Source organism: Triplophysa rosa, linkage group LG8 (genome assembly GCF_024868665.1).
Source record: "Triplophysa rosa linkage group LG8, Trosa_1v2, whole genome shotgun sequence".
NCBI classification, from domain to species: Eukaryota; Metazoa; Chordata; class Actinopteri; order Cypriniformes; family Nemacheilidae; genus Triplophysa; species Triplophysa rosa.
This window is the reverse complement of record NC_079897.1, coordinates 11405575-11432512: the sequence shown is the minus strand read 5'-3', so window position 1 is coordinate 11432512 and position 26938 is coordinate 11405575. Positions and strand designations below refer to the sequence as shown.

The window sequence follows — 26938 nt, the reverse complement described above, 5'->3', positions numbered from 1 at the left end:
TGTGCTACAGCTAAAACTGATCTAAACCAGGTTGGGTTTGTCTGGTTTTGTCAACTCAAAACTTACTCTGCAACTCAGTGTTTGTTCAGGCCACACAGTAAAAAGAAAAAGTGCCTCAAATATCCTGTTGTGTACTCAAAGAACCTTAAACTGTATTTTAAGTGCTCCAAAGCTCTTTTTCTCAATAAAAGGGTTATGGTGGAACCATCTATAGTCTTGTGGTTCTTCCAGGAACCTAGAAGATTCTTGAATAACCCCACATTCAGTTGTGAAGTTCTGGAGTCACCTTTTCACTACACTGGGACCTCAAAGTGCTTTGCGGGTTATTGAAGGAACTTAAATTCTAAAAAATGGTTCTTGTAAGATCTGTAAACTTGTAAGTGGTTCCTGGAGAATCTCTCTTGTACATGACAGTATCTAGAGGAACCCCACAAAATTCTGATCTGATCAATTAGTGTCTGATCATTTTGATGTTTTATGAGAATAAGAATAGTCCAAAGTTTGGTTTTTGGCCCCTGCTAAGTGAACACACATTTTAAAATCATGCACATGATTAGAAAAGGCTAAATGTTATTTTGAAAAATTTCAGCAAGCCTTTTGATTATTTTATATTTCTTATTTGTATTATATGATTAATTATATTAATATATTATAAATAAACATTTTTATTCTATAAGTAGATCCTAAGTCACTGAAATCTTTTGAAAATGTAAACGTTGTTGTGCTTTCCATCCAAACAAACTGCAGCTGCTCTGTGTGTTTATTGTGCAGTCTCGCCCTCCACAGTACTGTGGCGCTGTTGGCCCAATGTCGCAGCGTCAAGGCATGTGCCATGTGGCGCTTTCGTTAGTATGTGTGTTTAACTTTTTCCAGCTCTGCGCAGACCGATCACCTTATGACAAAAAGCATACGGACTTAGAATAACATCTCTAAAGCATACAGAGCAGTCAGTTCACAAATAGCTCTCACTGTGCTTTGATGTCGCCGATCCGTCTGCGATCAAACATCAGTGGCACGAGTGTTCACCGGTGTTGTTCCGCTCGCGCGACAGGCGGGAATTCAAAATAACGGATCGCAACAACCTCTCGACTGTCCCATTGGATGTAAGTAAAGTCAAAATATATAAATAACTTAAATATACTAACTATATACTATTTATATAAATGTATACTCTGACACGTCTAATTGTATGGCCGCTTTTGGCTGTTTAAACCATTTATTTACACAGTGTAGGCAGCGCATGTTTTAGCCGAGATGCTAACTAATATAAGTTAAGATGAAGCTTGTGGGGCTAACGTTAAATGGTTAGTGTTAAATGACAAACAATGACTTTTAGCCACTTTTAGCTATTATGTTCACTTTTAGTGAATGTCTTTTTTAACTTATTGATGTTTGTGTTGAATGGTTTCCCCACCCATGTTACATAAATTGTCTGTAATTAAATATTTTTACCATATTCAGTTGGTTTTTCTCCCTTTTTCTCAGAATTTTCACTATTTTCCAGTTGAGCAGCAAAAAAATTTAAGTATTATATTTATTATGATATTTTCATTATTATGTTATTTGTTATATTTGCACATGTAAAAATACTCATTGACAATGGAAAATCTGAATAAAGTGGATTATTACAGTTGTTGCTATAAATAGCCTATTGTACTCCTTAACCATAGACCAAAACAGTGACTTCCAGGCATTGTAATATTTTGTTTATTGTTACATTTGTAAACCAATTTGTGATGTGCTAAATGATTAAATGTAATGTTTTATTAGACGTTATCTAAATCCCTCTTTTTGGTCTCCATGTCTTATTCGCAGGGACACCCAAGGCCAACAGACCCAGCCCACCCTGATGCTCATCCTTGCACTGCCTGGGACACCTAAGGCCAACAGGTGCAGCTCCTGTTTTCTTTTAGCCATAAATACATATCTACTTTAACAATGCAAAATTGTGAAATGTACTATAGAAATAATTTCTACTTTGACTACATGGATCCTCACACCACCTGGTAATAGCAGGAAACCCATTTGGAGAGAACAGCATTGTTTTCTCTTGCTCTCAAGGATTTGTTATTTGGCAAATTACAACTTTACCATGGGTGTAGGCCTTGCTATGAGAGACTACTTTTTTGCTGGACTTTTTTACAATTGTACATTTGTACAAAGTACCTGAAATATTTCTGTATGTAGTACAGTATATTTAAAATTAAGGCAAATTATTTGGTTAGTTTTGTTAAGATAAAGACTTTTCATTTATAACAATATTACCAACACAATATTAATTATACATGTGTTTTCATGAATTTAGAATGGTAATGTTCAATATTGACCATTCTGTAAATATTTATTCAATGTAAATTGTTGTTGTTTATCAATAAACTGTTGTATTTGATTTAGTATTTCTTATTAAAATATTGTGAATAGCAAATATAAACTGAAATGGTGCCTTGAAGCACCCAAGATGGTTCCAGACCATTTTAATAAAAGGGATCCCCAAGAAACCTTGAGGGTTCCTCAGAGAACCGCTGCCCTTCATTAAGCGGTGCCTTGAGTTTCCCCTGAGGGTTCCGCCTGCGTGGCGATGTGAAGAACCCCAAATGGTTCCTCAAAGTACCTTTAATTTTTACAGTGCACAGACCATTTTAATAAAAGGGTTCGTCATGAAGCCTTGAGGGTTCCTCAGAGAACCGCCCTTTGTGCATTGAGTGTCCCCTGAGGGTTCCGCCGGCGTGGCAATGTGAAGAACCCCAATTGGTTCCTAGAAGAACCTTTAATTTTTACAGTGTAGGGTTGTTAAGTGATTTAAATGGATATTGTCACACGATGCCACAGACCGGAGACTCTGAGAAGCTTTCTAAAACAAAAGGATTCATTCACAGACAAAAACAATAACGAGAAAGGACAACCATGGGGCAAACAGGGTGAGTTCTTATAGTTCACTGGTGATGGGGAGATTGCTGGCAGGTGGGGTGATGGCAGACGAGAGACAGGTGAGGGAGCGTGGAGCATGATGGGATGTGTAGTCCAGGGGGAAACACAGGGAGAAACAAAGAGAACCATGACAATTATTACATGATGTGGGGATTAATTAATTAAATGAATCGCAAATTACTTGTTACTTGTGTGATATAGCTGCATCATATCATAAGATGTAAATATGAGACAAAAACTCGAACAGGGGCATTTGTGCAGCTATATCTTGAATTTTAGATATATTGACATTTTGACTGCATTCTATTAATTCTGTGTTGTTGTTTTCCTGCATCACGTTCTTCTTCAGTAAACTGATGACCTACGTAGGTCTGGAGCGAGTGTGTTAAATGTGTTAATAATTTTAACACATTATTTTTACAGTGATTAATCAATCTGATTAACATGTTAAAATGACAGCACTATAATTTTTATATGTATAAACATTCATATTACTTTCACCACAACCTTTGATTTAACGATTGTTACATTTAATGTTAAGTGATGGACATTTTCCAAATCTTAAAAACACATTGTGCAGGGTTTTTCCTGCATAGAACAATTGGAGGGACGGCCGCCTCCATCAAATTTCGTGCCGCCTCAGACTCTCGCCAAAATTATTTTGGGTGTCTTCACAAAAAACACTGCGTGTATTCAACAGTCATTTGTAACTGCAGTTGCAGTTACAAATGACTACAAATTACGCCTCAAAGGAAGCGCTGTTTCGTTATCAGCACAGTGAGCCGCTGAAGGGTTGCAGTACAGAAGCTGTATTAGCTGTGTTTCACGGCTGTTCAGGTGAATATTGTTTGTTTTGCATCCGAGTACGTTCAATTTCTTAAAAGGTTTCTTAAATTAACGTGGTGTACATCATTGTAATGTTTTAAGCTGTGCATAAGGTTTGTTGGATCAGCGTTTTACTGCACACAGCGAGGGCGTCAGTATGAACGAACACACATTGCGATCAGAATGACTCATTTGAACCGATTCGTTAAAACCTTTGAAACTTTTCAGTCACTAGCGAATATAAAAGATCAGTGAATCATTTAAAGCTCAGTGAACCAAAAGAGAATGCAGGATGTGAATGAGCTTTGCTCATTTAATAAGACTGGTTAATTTAGTTGGCTATTGTGGGCTATAAAGTTAGTTGAAAAGCATAAAAAGCTTTATTTGATTTAAAATCATTTCTGTTTGGTTGAATCAAAGTAATATTTTATAACTTAATAATTGTCATTTTCATCTAATTTTTAGAACATTTAATATGTTTTAATATGTTAAGTGGTTGGTTAAGACACTTAAAGGTACAGTAGGCCTACGCGTGCGTGTGTGTGTGTGCGTGCGTGCGTGCGTGTGTGTGCGTGTCTGTGTACAAGTTCAGGTTGGCACCACCTAAGCCTCATTTTGAGCCAGGAAAAACCCTGATTGTGTATACACTACTTATAAAAGATTTCCTTTTGAAAGAACTCAACACATAGTATTATAGACTATTTGTCTGTTTGTAGTTGTGAATTGTCAACTTTAACATGGGGAAGTAATAGAACATGTTTGCATGTTAATTTTCTCAATTGATTAAAAGAGCTAAACAAAATTTTACACTACACAGACACTAAACTGAGCAGTATCCATAATGTGACATTGTCCTTACAATTTGAATTTTAAAGTTTTCTTTATTCATTTTGAAGCACCCTTCTGTTCCTGATAACAATACATAAGGAATAGTTTATAAATAGACATTATGATTTCTGATTTTCAGTAAGAGGTTTTTGTAATAGTGTTATTATTAATTAATTTCACTGATGTGCCCTAGGAAGTAGAGCAGCATGTTTACAGGTTTTGTGTGTTATCTGATGCCAAAGTTAGATTCTGACAGAAGATGATATTTTTTACTTAAATTGTGACATAAACACATAAGGTTTGCAAAAAGATTGTGTTGATATGGTGTTGGCAATCAAGAAGAAAAGGAAAAACCGAACATTTTTTAAAAGTCTATGTTAAGTTGTCAATGTTTGATTATATCAGACCTTTCTACAGTTGTCTGTGCTTCATTGCTGAAGTTGATTGGTTGAGGAATTGATTTTTCACTCCTCAAAGTCAACTGGGATGTAGGCGAGTCTGATCTCTCCTGGTTAGTTCTAAAGATATACAGACAGAATATTTTAAAACATGAAAACAAATACGTTATTACGTAAATTACACATCATGCCTTGCGTGTGCACGTAGGGCTGATGCTTAAGACTTCCGGTTCGCCGCTTGATCCCATTAGTTAGGCATTACCAAGTTAGCTTGAAAGCTTTAAAAACGGACATTATAATACTTATATGTCATTTAAAACAGCATAATGTCAAAGAGCAGTGTCTACATTATTTCACAGGGGCATGAGTTTTTAACCTAGACTATAAAAAACAACTTTGTTTTATCACCACAAGAAGTTGCACAGCGACATCTACTGGGATGATGACATTAAACTCCAGCCAGCAGGCACATTTGATATATGGTCTTATGTACTGTATGTAGACAAATACAAAACGGAAGTGCGGTGCATCAAACAGGAAGTCACTCGCGGCAATGGCGCCCTCCATGGAGACGTCAAGAAAAAAGTTGGATATGTCCCCAGTGGACAAAACCAGTCATACCAGTCTAAATTCATCAGGCTGCTTTGATAATGCACTTTAAAAACTGCTGGGTTATTTCCGACCATTGGTTCTGTGAAAAAGGGACAAACCCAACCCTTGGGTTAAAATAACCCAGAAAATGTTCGTATTTGAGCCAACCATGGGTTGAACCAACCATACATTTTGGGCTGAAACAACCCAGCAGGTTCATTTATAACCCAACCGTTGGGTTCGTCCTATTTGACTTAACCATGGGTTGAAAATAATCCAGCATTTTTCAGCATATTCTGAGTAATTGCTGAATGAAACTTGCATATTTGAATAGTTTAAATACTCATGTGCATCTTGAGACAAAACAATGGCACTGATATATTTTAAGAATTTATTTCAGACTGGGACTATAGGCTGAAAGCCCTGGGAAACCCCATGAGTTTTAGATATCGCTGCTGTCATTTGGAAACCTTGTATTTCCATATTTAATGATTTTATTTTTCCCCAAAAATCATTCCTATTAGTCACCCTTTATGTCACAGTGTAACGGAGGCCAGCTAGTGAAGAGCTGTGCAGTGTGTAAACCTCACTCCCCGACCAACAGAGACGCTCTAGCGATAGACGCTAGAGACTGCGGTCTTTAGCTTCCTCGTTAGAGTGCCCGTGTCCCATCCAGACCGTCGCCGGTTCGAGGCCCGTGCAGAGCGGTGGGAGTGGGACCGGTTACATTGGTGCCGTGACCCGTATGGGAGTGAGGTTTAGGGGTGTGAGTGTAACGGAGGCCAGCTAGTGAAGAGCTGTGCAGTGTGTAAACCTCACTCCCCGACCAACAGAGACGCGCTAGAGACTGCGGTCTTTAGCCTCCTCGTTAGAGCGCCCGTCTCCCATCCGGACCATCGCCGGTTGGAGGCCCGCGCAGAGCGGTGCGAGTGGAGCCGGTTACAACTGGGTTTTGCAAATCGAACTAAAAAGTATTAGGAAGTGCTTGATGACGCAGTAGGCTATTTAATAAATGAAAAAGTACAGTGTTTTCTCCATTTCCAGAAAAACAGCGAATTTGGACATTCAAGTTTTCGAAAGGACAGCAACAATATCAAAAATATTTTTTGATTTTACTCTGTTGCTAAGTCTTTTCAACAAAACAAAATGCAATTCTCATCAATTTGTCAAATATGTTATAAACTATGTAAATAAAAAACACTATATAATAAAAAACGTTTTTTTGTGAATACTTTAATTGTCAGTGACACTATATTAAGCAGTATCAGTTCTTAAAAGAAATAATCCATAAATTATTGTCCTCACAGCTCTCTGTGAATGTCCTCTTCTGGAATGCTCTTAGCACCGCCTTGTCCTCCAAACGCGGCCATTGAGACTCATCTGAGATTCCTACAAAGATTCAAGATATTTAATCGACGCATCATCAGTCCACTATAAAGTAGAACGTATAGATAGACATATTGTATATTTATACTCAGAAAAGGTTTTGTTAATGTTTACTTTGTAATAGCTACTGTAGTAGACTACTATTTTTCTGTGTTCTTAATGTAGCATTAGCGTTGTCAGTAATTTAGACAGTTAAACCTTGTACAGTTAACCTTACGTTTCGGTTTATTTGTCAACTACCCAGATAAGCATAAACATTTACGGATCAAAAAAGGGCTCAGTATAATCCTAAAAAACGAAAAGACCAACGCCTTTATACAGAAGCATATAAAACAGTTTTTAACTGTCTGATGTACATATGTGCCTTTCATTTACCCAAATAAACATAATAGTAAACAAAGGCCTCCGTGTAGCCTATCCCGTTCAAGCCATCAAAAGAAATCTATTACTTTACGATTCCATTATTAACTATTTATATCTTAAAAAAGTATATTAGTTGGTCAATAAAATACATAGTGGTAAAAAATGTATAACTTATTCGATGTTTTGGCTAATAACTTACCTAATGTCACGAAGAAACGTTTGGCTGTAGCCTACTTTCACTTCCACTTTTGTGTGACGCAGTTTGAAAATCAGGAAGTGAAGGGAGGAGCTGCAGGTTTCGAGTTACAGATTAGGGGTGGGTTGCACCAACAAGGATTAGTTTTAAATCTAGCTATTTTAAACTAGACTGAATCTAAAACTAGCATTTGATCCAGGTTTTAATTTTTACTTATTTTTTAATCATTTAAACCTCCTCCTTGGCAAATGTACAGTTTAAACCCTAACTGAGAGATAAATCAGAGTTTAAAATAATGGAGCAACAGAATTAAAGTTAATCCAGATTTACTGTAAAATAAAACCTGGATCAAATGTTATCTTAAATATAAACCTGATTATTTTTAAACAAGGTTTACAGTTTATTGCAACAGAATTATTAAATTAATCTTGATTTAATCTAGATTAAACCTAATCCTTGTTGGTGCAACCCACACTGGGGTTTACAGTATGTGCAAATGTCCACATTTTAGGCAAGTTAACCAGTCTAACGGTATTTCTGTGATATCACATATGCACGGTTACAGTTCTTTAGTAAATTTGTAATATTTAAAAATAATAATCATCATAATTACAGGAAGTCCTTCCTGTCTGATCTATTTATATCCAAAACCTGTCAGCTGCAAAATGACCGAAGGCAATAAACAAAACCTGCAGCCAGACACAGCCAGAGTTTAATAGGCTTACCTACAGTAGCATATAGCATAAGGTGTAATCCACACCAATACATCATTACATTTAAAATAAATTGATTTCTCCCTTTTTCTTTGAGAGTCAGTAAATGCCTCATCTGTACACCTCAAATACAGGGCTGGTAGTGGTACCTCAGTATGGGGCATAACAAATGTATTAAACCAACCCGGCATTCAGCCTCTGAAAAATGTCCCCTTTGAATTAAGTATGTTTTGCATTACGACACGCCTACATTCACGCTGTCAACTCAGAGTGAGGTGCAGATCAACAATATGGAGGTGAGCATGCTGCAATCTTGTAAGGGTTGAGCTTGGGCAACATCTTGGTGTGTCTATAATGTTGATACCAACACAATTACTTAAACTAAGAGGCTCTATTTGCTCACAGACTCCAGATTTTTGGAACGGGGCATTCATGGTATATTTTAGGGAGGATGCTATCACATGCCATTTAATGGTTTTAAAAACCTAAAGAAGAACGACTAGAGAGAAATTAGAGTCTTTGTTTTGCATTATTTGATGGTATTTCTGTATTTAAAGCCTATACAACATTACGTTTATAAACATGAAAGCAAAAGTTAAAAGTTTACTAAATAGTCTAAGGTAATTTATGCTTTATTTATGCATAAACAAACTCCATATCAGAACTCCTTTGCTGTTGCCATCACATGTGTTTTGTTTTGCACCAGCTGGGTACAAAAAATATGATGTGCTGCCTTTGCAAAGAAAAGACGTCATTATGCAAATAGGGATACATGAATAATAAAAAAGTCAACAGTTGATTTTCAAGCTTTAATCTTATTTTTATAAATAACATTTACAAACAAAAGATCGAAATTATCTAAGGGTGGGGTATCCTTATTGTACTTGATTACAAATTCATGTTATACACTTGCTTAGTTGCCTAAATTACAGAAAAGTGAAATAAATAAAAATCCAGTTCCTTCTTGTTTCCTTCAGTTCTAGGATGTGAATCCTATACAGCATTGTTTTAGGAACGCAAAGGTTGTTGGTTTGATGCCCAGGGAACACACACACTGAAAAACTTTACCTTCAATGCAATGTAAGTCACTTTGGATAAACGTGTCTGCCAAATGCATAAGGTTTCTTGTAAACTTAATCACCAATGTAAACTAGTGATTAACAATGTGACTCATAAATTAAAGATCAAACACTGCATTAGTTGTTTTCATTTCATGTTTGTGTCTAAATTATGCTATAGGCCTTTCTTTGAGGGAAAAGTTCCTCACATTTTGGGTGCAGTAGGAGACCATAGTAATAACAGTATGATCATTATCCCTGACTGAGTGACAGCAGCCCTCATTGGGACTAACAGATGAACTATATCTCAACACTGTAGTTTATCTGCACATGTGAAAGGTACTTGCACTTTAAGCAATGGGAATCATTCATCTGGCATGCTTATTCAGTAGGGGATCTTTTGAGCCTCATCTGCAGATATTCCTTATGACAGTGACTTATGGCCTGCACCAGAACCACGAAAGGCAACCACTGACTTACCAGTGGATTCATCACCTTAAATTATTGATTAGCACAATAGACTAGGTCTGTTAGTAAGGGGAATTGGGAAACTGTTTCTGATTTTTTTAAAGGTAAAACAATATAATATGTAGTGCAATAAGTGTTAAGAGTCTCTATAAGGTTTTATTAATTTAACAAATTTAATTAAATTAATTATTAATTCTCTATTAATTTAATTAAAAAGGAAAATTCTTGCCTTCCTGTGTAAGGGTAGAGAGACTCACAGACAAAGGTTATCAGCCAGACAGGTATATTTATTGACAAATGATGAAAATAACAACAGGTGAGTATATATATGACAGAGTTATTGAACTGGACAGATGGGTGGAGGATAGGGCTGAACGATTAATCGAAATCGAATCGCAATCGCGATGTGAGACGTTGCGATTTGCTAATCGCAAGAGGCTGCGATGTGGAAGCGATGTGAAAAATAGCAAACGCGTCTGTTCCAAGCCCGCTTTGAGTGGCATTCTTGCTAACCAACTGAGTGAGCGCACCTCCGTTATGCCTAATCAGCACTGCCCTAGCCAACTGCGTAAACGTCCGTCATTAAAAAAACAAACAAACACAAGGCAGGAGAGAGTGTGCGTTATTATGACATCTGCAGAGTCAGATCGATCATATTAGGCAAATAAATATTAAAGAACCGTCCAATTCATAAGACCGCACACACAGCCTGTGTCATACTCGCATGTCTCTGCCCCGCGTTGCGCGTCTCCCGCATCTCGCGGACGAGCCGTTTAAACTTGACGCGCACACATAGCCTGTTTCATACTCGCGCGTCTCCCGCATCTCGCGGACGAGTCGTTTAAACTTGACGCGCACACACAGCCTGTTTCGTAATGACGTTTATAGTACTTGAGTCCGGCTCCACACGGGCATCTGGCAATATGGACGAGGCTTGACGCACGCGCGCACCCTGTGTCAACTCACGCCTAGCTCCGCGTTTCAAACAAATGTAAATTCTATCTAACTGTTTTGCTAATTTCACTTGGATGAAATTAAACATTCAGCACATTTTCTACTTGTTTTAAAAAATCCCACATACACAAAAAATAATAAATCAGCCTATGTAACTATGTCTCTAATAGTCACTAATAGTGTACACTGGTATTTGGATTCTATTGGTGTGATGTAATCTGGAAGTTGGGAACCAATTGAACAACAGTAAGCCCTATTTGAATAATGCCCTAAACACACTACAAAAATGAATTTTGTAATGGTTTAAATGGAAACATTTTTTTTTTTTTCTTTGAGCAGGGTAACTATACCCATACTGTGCTCTACACAACAATATTGAGCTGAAGCTTGAATTAGAAAAGTTAAAATCGCAAATCAAATCGCAATCGCAATGTCTGTCAAAAATATCGCAATTAGATATTTTCCCAAAATCGCACAGCCCTAGTGGAGGATATAACAGTCTTTGTGTTACCAGGAGTTGGTGGACGGGTGGTGAACATGGAGAAGGGAGGATGAACTGTAGATTGAAAGCCACGTGGAGTACACAGCAGAGTAGGGGTTCTCCGGGAGAGCACTGGAGTATTCTTGGAGATAGTAGTAGATTCCACAGAGATTGCTTGTAGTGTTCTAGGAGATAGCTGGAGTTCACTAGGAGATCATTTGGGTAAGTATATTCCAATGGGATTGCTGGAGATACTGAGAACAACAGAGTTAAAGTCCTTTACCACTTGGGAGACCGGACGAAGACTGACTGCTGGTGAGTGGCTTTATTGTGCTGGGTGCGGTGATTAGTGATCGGGAACAGAGATGAGATGAGAGGCATTGAATTCGTTGAGTAGACTGGGGTCTAGGATGTCATCGCGAGGGACCCAGGATCTTCTGGTCCATAGCCTTCTCAATCTACGAGGTACTCGAGGTGCCTGCCACGACGCCGAGATGACAGGATCTCCCGTACTGTGTAGATGGTGCCATCCTCCAGCACCAGCAGGAGAGGGGGCTCGTCAGCAGGCTCTGTGGAGAGAGGAGACATAGGTGAGTGAAAGGGTTTAAGAAGTGACACGTGGAATGTGGGGTGAATCCTGTACTGGGGTGGTAGTTTCAGCTCATATGTGACCTCGTTGATTTGACGTTGGATGGGAAATGGACCAATGAATTTGGGACTCAGCTTTTTGCCGGGAAGCCGGAGACTCCCAGTGTCGGCGTGGAATTGGTGTCGTCGGATTGCCCTTTGGAGGTGTTGGTGAGCTGAGTCCCAGACCCTCTCGCTCTCCTGGAACCAGTGGTTTACCAATGGAACTTCTGATGGATCTCCCAACCAGGGGAAGAGAGGAGGCTGGAATCCGAGTACACACTGGAAGGGAGTGAGGTTGGTAGTGGGTTGTCGCAGGGAATTTTGGGCGTACTCAGCCCAGGCAAGGAACCAGTTCCAGGAGTTATGGTGGTTGTGGCAGAAGGTACGGAGGTATCGGCCTATCTCCTGGATCTTCCTTTTGGACTGTCCATTGCTCTGGGGATGGTATCTAGAAGATAGGCTCACGGTCACACCTAGGAGATTGAAAAAGGCTTTCCACATACGAGATATGAATTGTGGACCACTGTCCGAGACCACGTCTTTAGGAATGCCATAATTGTGGAATAAATGATTAAATAGTACCTCTGCGGTTTCCATGGCCGTGGGAAGACCGTTCAGTGGGACCAGACGACAAGCTTTGGAGAAGCGATCTACGGCCACCAGGATGCAGGTAAATCCCTCGGAAGCAGGGATATCAGTGAAAAAAATCCACTCCTAGGTGTGACTAAGGACGCCGGGGAACAGGCAGAGGAACGAGTTTTCCTGTTGGCAGATGGCGTGGGGTCTTAGAAATGGCACACTCTCGGCATCCTCTCACTTACCTTCTGATGTTGTTGGCCATTCCGGGCCACCAGAAGCGATCTTTGAGCAGGGAGAGGGTTCTATTGGTCCCCGGATGACCAGTGCCTGGGGATGAGTGTGTGGAGTGGATGAGTGGTGTCCTTTGGTTGCGTGGAACGTAGGTATGGGTAGGTGGACACCCCGGCGGAGCGGGATCGGAGACACTGGCTGCCATGATATCCTCGTCCAGGGACCACTGGATGGGACTGATTATGAGTCGTGAAGGAAGGATGGGTTCCTTTAAATCCGGGGATTCTTCGGTGGAATGGAGTCGGGAAAGAGCATCAGCCTTTATATTTTTGGCCCCTGAATGGTAGGTGATGGTGAATTGGAACCGGGTGAAGAAGAGGGCCCACCTGGCTTGTCGTGGATTCAGTCTTTTAGCTTCATGGAGATATTCAAGGCTCCAATGGTCGGTGAGGACTACAAACAGGTGGTGGGCCCCCTCCAGCTAGTGCCTCCATTCTTCTAGGGCGAGCGTGATGACGAGCAACTCTCTATTCCCGATATCATAATTTTGCTCCGCCGGGGAGAGTTTCCTCGAGAAGAAGGCACATGGAATTTAGTCGAGGAGGTATCCCCTGCCGCTGGGAAAGGACGGCTCCCACTCCTGTGGTGGAAGCATCGACCTCAACGGTGAAAGGCTTATGAGGATCTGGATGAACTAAGAGTGGGGCCATCGTGAAGGCTTCATGTAATTTCTTCATGGCCTCCGTGGCCGCTGGAGTCCAGGTGTGATGGATGGTACCTTCACCCAGTTAAAAGTTAAGTGTAATGATCTCAGCAGTCAGGAAGGAAGAGGACGACGTTGTCTGGACTGTTACGGCCGTTTTATTAACAGATTCTTCAACAAAAGAGTCTCACGTAAACAAACATATGCGGCTGCCTACTCAACAAGGTTTCTCAATGAAAATATCAAACAAAGTCCTTCGCTAATTTCAGAACGAAATGTGGTCATCTTCTTTGGCAGTCGTAGAGTCTGTACACAGTCCGTCTTTCTCTCACCATCACTCTGGCCTCGCGGTCTTTATATTCGGTCTCCACGCCACTTACTAGAACGAGACACAGGTGTTTATTATTTGCACTTGCCCCACGTCTCCCAGCTCTCTCTCCCACTGCAGACCTCGTTAAACCACGCCCCCCTCGCCACGTTAAGTTTATCTTTATCTTCTGCAATTTCGTTATTAAATAGTTTTTGATTTCTATAAGTTACAAAAGACAAAACACATTGATTATGATTTGAAGTCTTTATTTGAACAATCGTTTAAGTTGGCGCGCACTTTTAACGTATTGTTTAATACAGTTTTCTTAACGTTTGTGTTTGTGTTGATGCGAGGTGCAGAAGTGGCTCGTTGCTAAAAGGGGTCCGGATGGAAACTGCTACCATATTTATCGTTCCGGAAGAAGCAGCCAGCTCCATTATTGTTCCTGTTATGGGGGATGTTTAAAGTGTTTTGTTTCCCTTTTCTTAATTATGAATAGTTTGGGATTTATTGGTGGTAGTATGGATTTAAATATTAGGTTTAAAATAAGTAGTACATGAGTATGTGTGGGGTATTTTGAGCTGTCTTTGCGTAATGGCAGAGATGGCAAAAGTACACACATCCTTTACTTAAGTAGAAGTACAGATACTCATGTTTAAAAGTACTCAAGTAAAAGTTGAAGTACTGACTAAACTTGTTTACTCAAGTAAAAGTATAAAGTATGGGTTCTAAAATGTACTTAAGTAAAAAGTAGCCAATACTACTACCTGTTTTAGAGTCACGCTCTTACCTCACAACTGAACTACCATTATGTAGAACACAAGCATAAAAAAGACTGATGGAAAAAATCTATTTGCCAGGTAGTGGAAAAAAACACAAATGTATAATACAATTATGATGTAAGATAAGAGTGTAAAGGACAAGCGTATTGATAATAATTGTGACAGAATTCCCTTTGTCTCAAGTTCTCAACCATAATTTTAGATATTCTTTGTGTTGCCTTCAGCCTTGGTCCGTGGCAGCTTCTTAGACTACTAGCCTATGTCTGCGATGCGTAATAGCCAGGAAATGACTGTTTGGTACTGTGATTGTCAAAACATTTTATAACAGAATTTCACTGCTTTCAATTTTAGATTAACTGTCCCTTTAAATTTTAAGCACAGACCATTCATGGACATATCATTATACAAAGGTTGTAGATACTTGAGAGATCTTGTCAAAAAGAGAAAACTGAGAAATAAAGAGATAATTAATTAGGCAAGTCAATTTACTTGGTAACCATTACTGTTTTTCTCGATTGGTTAAACACATTTCTTGAAATTATGCCTCGCTTTAAAATATTAAATGTTTAGCCTCTTACATTGTGCGTTACACTCGTTCAACATTAAAACTGATGTCAGTGTTGCTAGATTAGGTGGATGATTTCCAGCCCAAAGGCTCACTATAACCTACTCACACCAACAAAAACCAGCCCAAAATTTTAACTTCCAAAATAATGTGATAGTATTTTATTGCAATGTCAATCAACGTTGATAAGGATCGTTTTTTATTTCCTTATAATTTTAATCATGACAAGATGAAAAAATATAATAAAAATCAGGAAAATAGATCAAACAGATCAAACAAGGCAAATGCATTAAGAAAATTAGAAAATAAGACTAATAGGATATGTCCAGAAACCACTTCAAATGGCAATCAGGAAATTAGGCATTTTTGTGCAAAAGTGCCCACTATAATTAGTTCATCGAAAGCAACGCAATGAGCAGGTATTTTTCACTCGTTCATGAACTTAACGCACACACCACGATAGCAAAAAATATGCAATTAATACATACTAATGAACAACAATAATGCGCTTACCTTAACGAGCTGCCTTAACTTCTGACAGAACTACAGTACGTGAAGTATATGTTTGTAGAACATGCGAATAGCTAAATTACATATTTAAAATCTGGTCCCTTCGCGCTAAAAAACCCTACCATTCACGAGTCACCACATGACGCAGAATATCACGCTCGAGATCTGAGAACAGTTACTCCGTCTTCTTTGATTTGATTGGTCACCGCTTTGCTCTGTAAACAGTAACTCCCGCCTTCTTACATTTGATTGGCTAGTGGCCACCTCACACAGCGCTTCGGTTTTTAGGCAGACCTATCATTAGGTTGAAAAAGTCACGCAATGACAAGAAATAATATTGATTGTGCATCAAATACAGATTAAAACTAAAGTAACGAGCCTGGTTTGAAAATGTAAGAAGTAGAAAGTACAGGTATTTGCGTAAAAATGTAAGAAGTGAAAGTAAAAAGTCGTCAGAAAAATAAATAGTGGAGTAAAGTACAGATACCAGAAAAATCTACTTAAGTACAGTAACGAAGTATTTGTACTTCGTTACTTCCCATCTCTGCGTAATGGCCATTATGTGTTTATTGTGTTTCCCTATGATTATTTATTGGTGCTGGCTCACCAGTATATAAGTGTCCTTGGATAAGTGTGTATGGCAGTCATGTAGTGTTCTGGGGTTCAAGTCGGTATCTGGATTTTTGTTAAGTTTTTTATTTTTCTTCTTTCACCCTTTATTACTGTTATGATTCTTTTTTTATTGTTTGGACCCTGAGCTTACCATGATTAAATTGATGGCACTTTTGCAAATCTTGTTGCCCCCGTGTTTCATTCTCTGGCCATATCTATCACAAATGGTGGCAGCAGTGGGATTGGCCAGTAGGGGGAAACAGTGAGCCATTTTTTCTCTTTTTTTATTTAAACTTTTTTTTATGGGACCGAAGAAGGGGACCAGGCAAGATTGCCTGGAAGCGGGGGCCACAGGAGGCTTTGATCTCGAGGGTCCCCAAGCTCCAAGTTCTACACAGGAAGGCTCAATAGAGGAGTTGCAAAACTTATTCCGTATGCATATGGAAATGCAGCAGGACCAGGATAAGCGCTTGGAACAGGAAGCAGCTCCACAGGAGACTCGTTGGAAGGCTTTGCAGCATCAGTTTACGCTACTTCAAGAGGAGGTCAATACGAGGACTACACCCTCTCCGGCACCCTCTTCTAATCTTCAGTTTACCCCTTCGGATTCTGGTGGGGATAATGGGAATGCTCTGCAAGGGTCATCACTGGTCCCTGCACAAGTGAGAGAGCACCTGGTAGGGGTGTCAGAGCCACGGCTTCAGCCGCTTAAGGAGGATGATGATGTGGAATATTTCCTTACGCTTTTTGAACGCATGTCTACAGCATGCGAGAGGCCGCAGGCTGATTGGGCCATCAGGTTAGTGCCATTACTCACGGGCAAAACTCGTAGCGCATATGTGAATATGGATATTAATGAATGTCTTGTCTATGAGAGTGTGAAAACAGCGGTACTGAAGTAATATGATATCAACCCTGAGACATATCATGTGAGATTTCGTTCCACAGAAATAGCACCCGATGAGACGCCCAAGGAAATTTATGTACGACTTAAAGAAGCCTTTAACAAGTGGGTACAACCCCAGCACCACATTAAGATCGAAGTTGCTGAAGTTATCATTTTGGAACAGTACCTGCGAATGTTGGCCCCGGAGCTCCAGGTCTGGGTTAAAGAGCATGACCCTGGTTCAGCTGCAAAGGCAGCAGAGTTGGCTGACGTGTTTGTAGCTGCTCGTCAACGAGGCCAACATTGGTCTTATAACCAGTGGAAGGCTTCCAAGGAGCCCCAAAAACCGGGTAAAAGCTTGCCGTCACCAGCTAAAACAGGCATATTCAGTGGTAGGTTTTGCGGGATAAGGGTGTTCCAGTCAATGAAGTTAGAGATATAATGCTAAAGATGTCTTATGTGGTCAGGAAGGACACACAAGGCTTAGGTGTCCTAATAACTCTTCCACACATACAAATCTGTGTAGTGTGCCTAGATTTGAATTGTTTGCGGGCATGGGGGTCGGGCAGTTACTGGATACCGCAGTGTACCTGAATGGACAAGAGGTTAGTGCTGTAGTAGACACAGGAAGTATGCAGACAATAGTTAAGGCTGAGTTCCCTTTCTGTTGGTCTCTCGACGTTGTGTCGAACTGACAGATTGGGGTTCGTCTTGAGAACCTATCATCTTCTGAGTATTTTGAAAAGGCCAATGAAAATTGGCGAATGAAATTTGCATGCCGGACTCCTCCCCGGATGTCCGGGTATAAGAGGGAAGCCGGCGTGCTCATTCATTCACCATTTGTTCTTCAGAGCCTGTGCATCTGATGAGCGACACAGCGATCTTCAGTGATCAATATTCTGCTGGAATCTACGACGTGGTGCAGCGGACGGTCCCTTCCTGCAGTGACTCTCCCTTGGGCGTCTCGGCAGTTCCGGAGGTGTTCGAGCAAATTTCCTTTTCTAAAAGAGCAAATTTTTCCAGCGGGGCTTGTCCCGCTGTTCTCATGGGTGCAACACACTCATCGAGGAGGGGGACGGACACGATGCCTGCTTCCAGTACGCAGGGGCAGACGTTGTGGATGCGTCCTGCCCGCACTGCGGGCGGTGACGATTCAGACGTTGCGTCATGGGTGGCTGTGTTCCCACGGGACTCAGCCACCACCTCGTTTGCTCCCCTTTCCGTAGCGGCAGGACTACGGCCCTGCCGTCCACTACGGCTAGCAGCGAGGGTGATATGAGGATTACTGTGAGTGATAATCCGCCAGCCGCTGGCTCACGGACCATTCGCACCTCGTATCGCTCGTCTGATTGTCCCCCAGGAGATGGTCCCAGTGCGGTGTTTACCGGAAGTGCATGAGGAACTTAGTAAGACCTGGAAACGCCCCCTTTCAGGCACGTTTCACGTCAAACAAAGTTCTGTCACCCTCTCTTCCCTTGGGGTTGAGACAGCTAGATCTATCTAGCTTGGGGGCTCGATCTAGACTCCCGTCCTGAGCATGAGCGGTCTCGACATCTCTGGTGTCGAGAGCTTACATTGCGGTGGACCAAGCTGTCTCCTCTCTCCACGCTATGGCTCCTGCCAGGGCAGGGTGTTGAGAGAGCTCCACGGGGGTAAGACCGACCTAGCACTTATGCAGGAACTCCGTGCCGCAACCAACCTCGCTCTACGTGCGACCAAGGTGACCACGCGGGCCCTGGGTCGGACGATGTCCATACTTTTGGTCCATGAGAAACTCCTCTGGCCGAACCTTGCGCAGATGAGTAAGCCGAGAAGGTCCGCTTTCTCGACGCACCCGTCTCGCAAGGAGGGGGCTGGTTGGTGTTACTGTCGAGCCGCAGTTCTCGACAGTAAAGAAGCAGTCCTCCTGTGCCACGACTCGGCTGCCTCGGCCATCGAGTCCCGTGCACCGTCTGCTTCCCAGCAGCCCTGGTCCTCTTCAACGCCCTCCAGTTCAGGCACCCCCCCACTCAGGCGGCCCCCTGGAGGAGACAGCGAAGAGGAGACCATCGCCCCATCAGCAGCGGCGGAAGTCGCCCTCATGGGAAGACCTCAGGGAGATTGAGGCATTGGGCCTGACCCCAGCAACATCGCTGGGAAATCGGATAGGGACGGATCCTGCCCCGTCTCACCATCTGCTGGCCCCCTCCGGGGGGCTAGCGCCCACGTACTCTCAAAAGAGAGTCTCCTCTCTCTCTGGGTTACCACAGCCGCTCCCACCCTCGGCACGAGGGTGGATGGCAACTCGACGTTGCGTCACAGTGAAGCGCAATGTCGAGTATAAACACCAGCCCTCAGCACTCTCAGTCTGACAGTGCGTTGAGCTGCATAGTCGCCAGGCAGGAAAAACAGCAGAGCTGATCTTCTCCCCGGGGGACCTCCCCCGGCAAGGAATCCATACTGCTAGCCATCGAACCTCCCCCTCGGGGGGACGATGAAGAAGATCGAACCTTTACTCCCCCTGTCACAGTTCTGGGAGCCTGCGGGTTCCCAGACTGTCAGGCTGACTAGGGAAGATGATCCATCTCGGCTACGCGATCCAGTCGCCCGCCCAGGTTCAGGGCATCGGAGGATGCTCTCGTACTTTGGGCCGAGGTCGCCACCCTTCTGGTGAAGGGAGCGATCGAGCCCGTCCACCAGCCGAGATGTTCCATGGGTGTTGCAATCCGTACTTCATTGTCCCCAAGAAAGGCAGGGGGCTGCGCCCTATCTTGGATCTGTGTGTTCTGAACAGGCACCTACACAAGCTGCCTTTCAGGGTGATCATGCAGAAGCGCATTTTGACGTCCGTCAGGTGTCAGGACTGGTTCATGTCAATCAACCTGAAGGACGCGTACTTTCATGTCTCGATCCTCCCTCGACATCGGCCGTTCCCACGGTTCGCATTCGAGGGATGGGCATATCAGTACAGGGTCCTCCCCTTCTGTCTGTCCCTGTCTCCACGAGTCTTTACGAAGGTCGTGGAAGCCGCCCTCCTTCCCCTCAGGGAAGGAGGTGTGCGGGTACTAAACTATCTCGACCACTGGCTCATCTTGGCGCACTCTCGAGATCTGATGTGTACACACAGGGACCTGGTGCTCCGGCACCTAGATCGGTTGGGGCTACAGGTCAACTGAGAAGAGCAAGCTCTCCCCGGTGCAGTGCATCCTCTTTCTCGGTATGGAACTCGACTCTGTCCTCATGAGCGGCCCCGCTCAGCCCCCGCCCGTCGGGGGGCGCGAGACCTGCGACGAGGAAGCCCGCAGCCTCGCGGAGGCAGTGCGACTGACTACAGAATGCGCCCGATCAGTGTTGAACTGCCTGAAGCTCTCAGGCAGTCAGCGGTCCCCCTGAAACAATTTCAGAGGCTCCTGGGACAGGGTCATCACGCTTTTCTGCCGACGCACCTTAACCTCTTGGTCTCCCATGACCATCTTTCGGAGACCCTCTAGGGCAGGGACAGGCACGTCGTGGTGTGACGGATGCCTCCCTGCAGGGTTGGGGTGCCGTGTGCAATGGGCACGCAGTGTCGGGGTGGTTGACGGGTCCCCGCCTGCGTTGGCATATCAACTGCCTAGAGTTGTGGGCTGTGCTACTTGCACTGAGGGGGCTACTACCTCTTGTGCATGGACAAGCACCTGCTGGTCCGGTCGGACAGCACAACTGCCGTGGTGTATATCTATCGCGCTCACGGCAGCTAACACGACTCGCCCGACGCCTCCTTCTTTGGAGTCAGCAGGTGATCAGCTCCCTGCGAGCCACACACATCCCAGGCATCCTGAACCAGACAGCCGATGCGCTCTCTCGTCAGTTGACGCCTCATGGAGAGTGGCGACTCAGTCCCCGCGCAGTCCGGCTCATGTGGGAGCAGTTCGGCCAGGCACAGGTGGTCCTGTTTGCCTCACCGGACTCCACCCATTGTCCGCTTGGTACTCCCTGACCGAGGCACCCCTCGGCACGGATACCCTTGCGCACAGCTGGCCGCGGGACAAGCGGAAGTACGCTTCCCCCCAGTGAGCCTCATTGCACAGGTCCTGTGCAAGGCCAGGGAAGAGGAGCATCAAGTAGTCAACTAGGACTTGGTTCTCGGAGCTAAGGCTCTGACAACACCCCCCCCCCTGGCCGCCCCCCCTGGCGAAGATCCTGCTTCCCCAGGGGAAGGGGCACGTTACGGCATCCCAGGCAGAACCTGGACTCCATGTCTGGACGGGACGAGGAGATCCTGAGTGACCCACCCCCAGTCTGGTTGGGACGTCACTCAGGCTAGGGCCTCGGCCACTGGCCGGCTACACGCCCATAAGTGGCGCCCCTTCTCGTCCTGGTGCTCTTCTCGGCGAGAAGACCCGCGGAGTTGCTCGATCGGGAATGGGCTGTCCCTTCCTCAAGAGAGACTGGGGAGAACCTCTCCCCCTCCACACTGGGAGTGTATGTAGCCGCTGTGGCCGCTCATCATGACCCAGTTGCTGGGTAGCCTCTGGGACGGCACGACCTGGTCATTAGGTTCCTAAGGGGCGCGAGAAGGCGACCACCTTATCCGCGCTCCGTACCCTCTCGTGACCTAGGTGGCGGGCCTCAAGAGGCCCCACCCCCTTCGAGCCTCTCGGAGCTGCCGCTCTTTCTCATTCTCGATAAAGACGGCTCTCCTGATGGCGCTCACCTCCAAGAGGGTAGGGGACCTGCAAGCACCTTCTGTGTCCACAGATTGCCTAGAACTCGGGGCCCAGCTACATGCCCAAAGTTCCCTCCACTCTCCCGAGAGACCAGGTGGTGAACCTGCAGGTGCTCCCCACCGGGGAGGAGGACCCAACCTATCCGTGTTGTGTCCAGTACGCACACTGCTCCTCTACTTGGACCGCACGCAGAGCCCAGAAGCTCTGAGCAGCTCTTTGTCTGTTTCGGAGGTCAGCAGAAGGGAGGGCTGTCTCCAAATAGAGGCTGGCGCACTGGATCGTGGATGCCGTCACTACGACGTACCTGTCCTAAGATCGTCCGCGGCCACTGCGTGAGAGCTCTCTCCACGCGGAGTAAAGCCTCCTTGTGGGCACTGTCTTGAGGCGCCTCTCTGGCAGACATCTGCAGAGCTGCCGGTTGGGCTACACCCATCACCTTCGTGAGGTCCTACAGCCTCCGCGTAAAACCGGTATCAGCTCGAGTCTTGCAGGGCATCAGGCACGACCGGTGGCCGGTAGGGTGTACGCCTATGACAGTACCTTCCCCCCTTTCTTCTAGGTGGGTCAGCGTACTAAATTAGCCTCCCTTCTTCCCCACTGGGTGAAGAACAGGCACTCCATCCAACACTAAGCAAGCACCTCCTGCGGGGCAGAGCAGCCCTACCAACTGAGTTATCCACAACATAGCTCTAACTGGACCTAGTGCTACCGGACGTTGTAACCCCGGGGTTTGCCAGCAGGGCGGTTCTATCTGATGTATCCTCATGATTGGTTCCCACCTTGGTAACCCATGACCTTCCCTAGGTGGACCTCCACCTTGCGGTTAACTCCTTCAGTCCGCACAGACCATGTTGGTATCTCCACTAAACTCCCTGCGGTAGGAAGTGGTCTCTGTAGCGCATCCCCCATTTGAGGAAGTAGCGCTTACCCAGTGGCCTTACGGTACCGGGTGGCTTCTCGCTGTTAGAGAAACAAGGCCGCCGCCTGTGAGGCCGAAGGCAGGGGCCTTCCCACCTTTCAAGAAAAGCTCTGGGACCCCCTACCTACCCACTGGTAGGTTACAATTTCGCGGTAGCGCTCACGGCTGACACGCCCAGGCCAGTCACCGTCGGTTCGCTAGAGATTGTGACAGGGCACATTGTTGTGGCATTTTCCATAGGAACCCCATCTGTCGGCTCGACACAACGTCGATAGACAGACAGAAAGGGAACGTCTTGGTTACAGATGTAACCTCATTTCCCTTATGGAGGGAACAAGACATTGTGTCCTTCTTGCCACATCATGTGCTGCCCACTGCAGCAGTCGTGAAAGGTCTCAGGCTCCTCAGAACAAAGGTGAATGAATGAGGCACGCCGTTTCCCTTTTATACCCGGATATCCAGGGGCGGAGTCCGGCATGCAAATTTCATTCGCCAATTTCATTGGCCTTTTCTAAGAAGTAGGAAGTTGGTTCTCAAGGACGAACCCCATCTGTTGACACAACGTCTCATTCCCTCCATCAGGGAACTGAGGTTACATCCGTAACCAAGACGTTAGTACCAATGCACCTTTGGGATTATACATCCCCGGTAGTTATCAAATGTATTCATGGTGAGGAGAAACATCATCCTACAGCCGACGTGTATGTGGAGGTGCAGGAGCAGGGACGGAAAAAGAATAGATTTTTCCTTTGGGCACTGGTTCATCTGGAACGAGGTCGATGGCACAGTCTCATGGTCGATGAGGTGGGAGTTTGGAGGCTCTCTGGGGGCAGAAGACATCACTGAAGGGGGCGTATTCAACTGGTATTTCCATGGAGAGGTGTTCTGGGGGACTTTCAATGGAGGTTGATTGGATGGAAATAGTGGCACTAGGATGAACAGGAACATGTAGACTCGGGAAACAGTGATGAACACAGTTCTTGCCCCACTTCAGGACCTCTCCCGTCTTCCACGAGAGAGCCGGATCATGGTCGATCATCCTAGGACGATGTCAGCGGTAAAATCTACCAGAACCAGCAGACAGATGTTCTCGGTGTGAAGATGACCAACTTGTAACTTGATTCGACCCACGCAGTGTCATATCCGTCCTCGGCCTAGGGGTTTGCCAGTGATGGACTGAACTTTGTAGTGAGTGTCGTTTACTCTCTTTTGGAGCTGAAGCTGGTCAAAGAGGCTTGCCGAGATGAAGTTGCCGGCGGACCCAGACTTGAGGAGTGCATTGACTGAAACAGATCCATCATTGACAGTGAGTGACACTTTAGTGGTGAGAGGATGTATATTAACTGGAGAATAAGTAATCACACTCACCGCAAGCCTGATGGTATCATCTTGTGCGGTGAAATGCAGCCGCAGAGAGGGCTCGAGTCCTTGTCTGTAGGTTGTTACCAGGGAGCGCTCTTTCCACCCGTTGGCAGCGGCGAGAGTATGGAACCGGATAGAGTACTCCTGGATGGAGGTTTTGCCTTACTTCAGATGGTATAGTTGTTTACCAGTTGACCCATCTCCTTCCGGTCGACCGAAGACTTCATTGAAGTGGTTGACGAAAGCGTTTGAGAGATTGCGTGGCTGGTCCATTTTGCTGCCATAGCGACTCGGCCCACTGGAGCGCTCAACCTGTTAGGAGAGACAACATAAAAGCTATTTTAGCTCTCTTGGTGGGGAAACGCTGTGGCTGCATCTCGAGGGCAAGTGAGCATTGGAGGAGGAATCCATTGCATGCCTCCACCAAACCAGAGTAAGGTGCTGGGTTGACTATGGGACTGGCAGGAAAGGGTGGAGCTGAAGTTACGGTGATTTGGAGGTGGTGGCTGGTGCTGAGACGAGGATCCGTTTGAGTGAATCCACCATCTCCTGGAAGGGATCCATACCTGTCTGGCTATGTTGGCATGGTTCAGTCTTCTGTAAGGGTAGAGAGACTCACAGACAAGGGTTATCAGCCAGACAGGCATATTTATTGACAAATGATGGAAGTAATAACAGGTGAGTATATATATGATAGACTTCTTGAACTGGACAAATGGGTGGAGGATATAACAGTCTTTGTGTTACCAGGAATTGGTGGACGGGTGGTGAATGTGGAGAAGGGAGGATGAACGGTAGATTGAAATCCACATGGAGTACACAGCAGAGTAGGGGTTCACCGGGAGAGCACTGGAGGAGATAGCTGGAGTTCACTAGGAGATCGGTAAGTATATTCCAATGGGATTGCTGGAGATACTGAGAACAACAGAGTTAAAGTCCATTACCACTTGGAAGACCGGATGAAGACTGACTGCTGGCGAGTGGCTTTGTTGTGCTGGGTGCGGTGATTAGTGATTGGGAACAGGTGTGCTGGTCAGAATTCGGATAATTGTGAATGTGGATGTGGGGTGGAGCCTGGTGTGTCCGTGACATCCTGTTGTCCAAAACCCATTTTTTATATTTTTCTTTCTGATGAACATCAAAAGTTATTATTTTTGTATGTTTATAAAAGTTATAAACATTTTAGCTGTTTGCAGAAATATTTTGTGTTTTAAAATTGTTTTACTTTTCACGTTTTATTTTAGCTTAAAGGGGTCATATGGTGCGAATACGTGTTTTTCTGAGTTTTTGGTGTGTTATAAGTTGCCCATGCATGTATTAGACACGTAAAATTGCACAAATGAAAGTGTGGGAACAAAAGATGCATTCTATCTAAAAGCGAATGCTCAACCAGACTTGCCTGAAACGCCTCGTGTAACCACACCCCGGCGAATCTACATAACTTCGTAACATGATTTGACTAAGACCGCCCAAATCTACACGTAGTTAAGGTGGGCGTAATTGTAAATCTCATTGTATCGTCTGTCAGTACAGTTGCTTTGGAACCTGATGTTCTGAATATGGTACGAGGTGTTACATTTCCGTGAAATGCTTGCAGTATTTGACCAATCATTACGCACTGGTGAACTGGCCAATCATAGCACACCTCGCTTTTCAGAGCGATGAACTTTGTAAAACATCAGCGTGTTTCAGAGAGGCGGGGCAAAGAGGAGATACAAACATGCACGGTATGTTGAAAATACAACGTTTTTTAAACTTTTTTTAAACTTTAAATGGTGTATACACATTGCGTTACATCTAAAACAAACAATAATATTTGTTTTAGCCGTGCAATATGACTCCTTTAAAATCAATTGCATGTGCTATAGAAAAAATACTATGTTTATTTCAATTTTTTATATTCAAATAGGTTTTTTAATCAGTTTTTAACCACCAAATAAGCATTTTGACAGCTTAGCCCATGTTATGTAACCACATCTAAATAATTATTCAGTTATTTATTTAGGCATATTTGTAGGATTTGTTTCTCTACAGAAATAGATTTCCCAAAATACCACTATGACCCAAAAAATCCTCTGGAAAAATACCCACTGGAGTAAAAAAAAGGGAGAGAATTTTCTGTATCCTCTTTATTGACAGTTAAAAATTCTGAAATAAATTATATTACATTTATTCATTTGGCAGACGCTTTTATCCAAAGCGACTTACAATAGGAGAGCATACAAACATTTGGTCAACACGCTAAACAGTACAGTTAGTTTACAACGGTACAACGGAAATAAAAATTCTGTCATTAATTCCCACCCTCAAGTTGTTGAAAACAACAGCAGATATTTTGAGGAATTTTGGAGAGCAAACAGTTCTGGCAAACCTTTGACTACCTTTTTTTTTCTTAGTCAGTAATGCCCCAGAATTGTCATTTGCTAAGATTCTTCCAAATATCTTCCTCTGTGTTCAACCAAACAAAGAAATTTATACAGATTTGGAACAGATTGTACAGGTTTTATCCCAGGTAGGGATAAAAATGCTTGTCACCAGATTTTAGTCCAACTTTAAAAAAGCATAAATTTTCTGATTGAGAGTCTAACAAACACTGTGACAAAAGTAAATTCAAAAATAAATTGTTATGTTCAAGTGAAGCGTCATTCATCACCATAAAAACAATATCTCGATTTTACACAGCCTTCAATCTCACGTTTCAACCCGTCCAAGAAAGAAAAAAAGAGGAACATGATTCTTATGTTCTATTCTCGATTATTCCAGCTTTGGGCAAAATGTTTTAATAATGAGGCCGTTCTGCGAGAGAAGTCTGTGGCTTGCCAGTACTGCCTGTTTCACATGTCAACTTGGGCTGGTTTAATCTCAAGCTCATTATAGTGAAGGAGGGCTAGCAGAACACAACACAACCCTGTGGCGTTGAATTACTTTTCCACAGAACCACATAGTCTTCAGGGCCCCTGAGACACCATGGC

The 26938-nt window shown here is 43.9% G+C and overlaps 1 protein-coding gene across 3 annotated transcripts in view; it reads right to left on the bottom strand.

Moving 5' to 3' along the window:
- The window catches only part of LOC130558607 (NACHT, LRR and PYD domains-containing protein 14-like), a 203743-nt gene that overhangs the window by 41565 nt on the left and 135240 nt on the right, over positions 1–26938 (bottom strand). For 2 of the 3 annotated variants that reach the window (XM_057341115.1, XM_057341116.1), the window contains exons 2-4: positions 7519–7555; positions 6876–6959; positions 4989–5099 (exon numbers count right to left, since the gene is read on the bottom strand). In XM_057341115.1, the coding sequence (XP_057197098.1) occupies positions 4989–5099; positions 6876–6940 (176 nt within the window). In that variant the 5' untranslated portion in view covers positions 6941–6959; positions 7519–7555. The remainder of the gene's footprint in view (positions 1–4988; positions 5100–6875; positions 6960–7518; positions 7556–26938) is intronic. The other variant, XM_057341117.1, reaches the window with a different exon arrangement.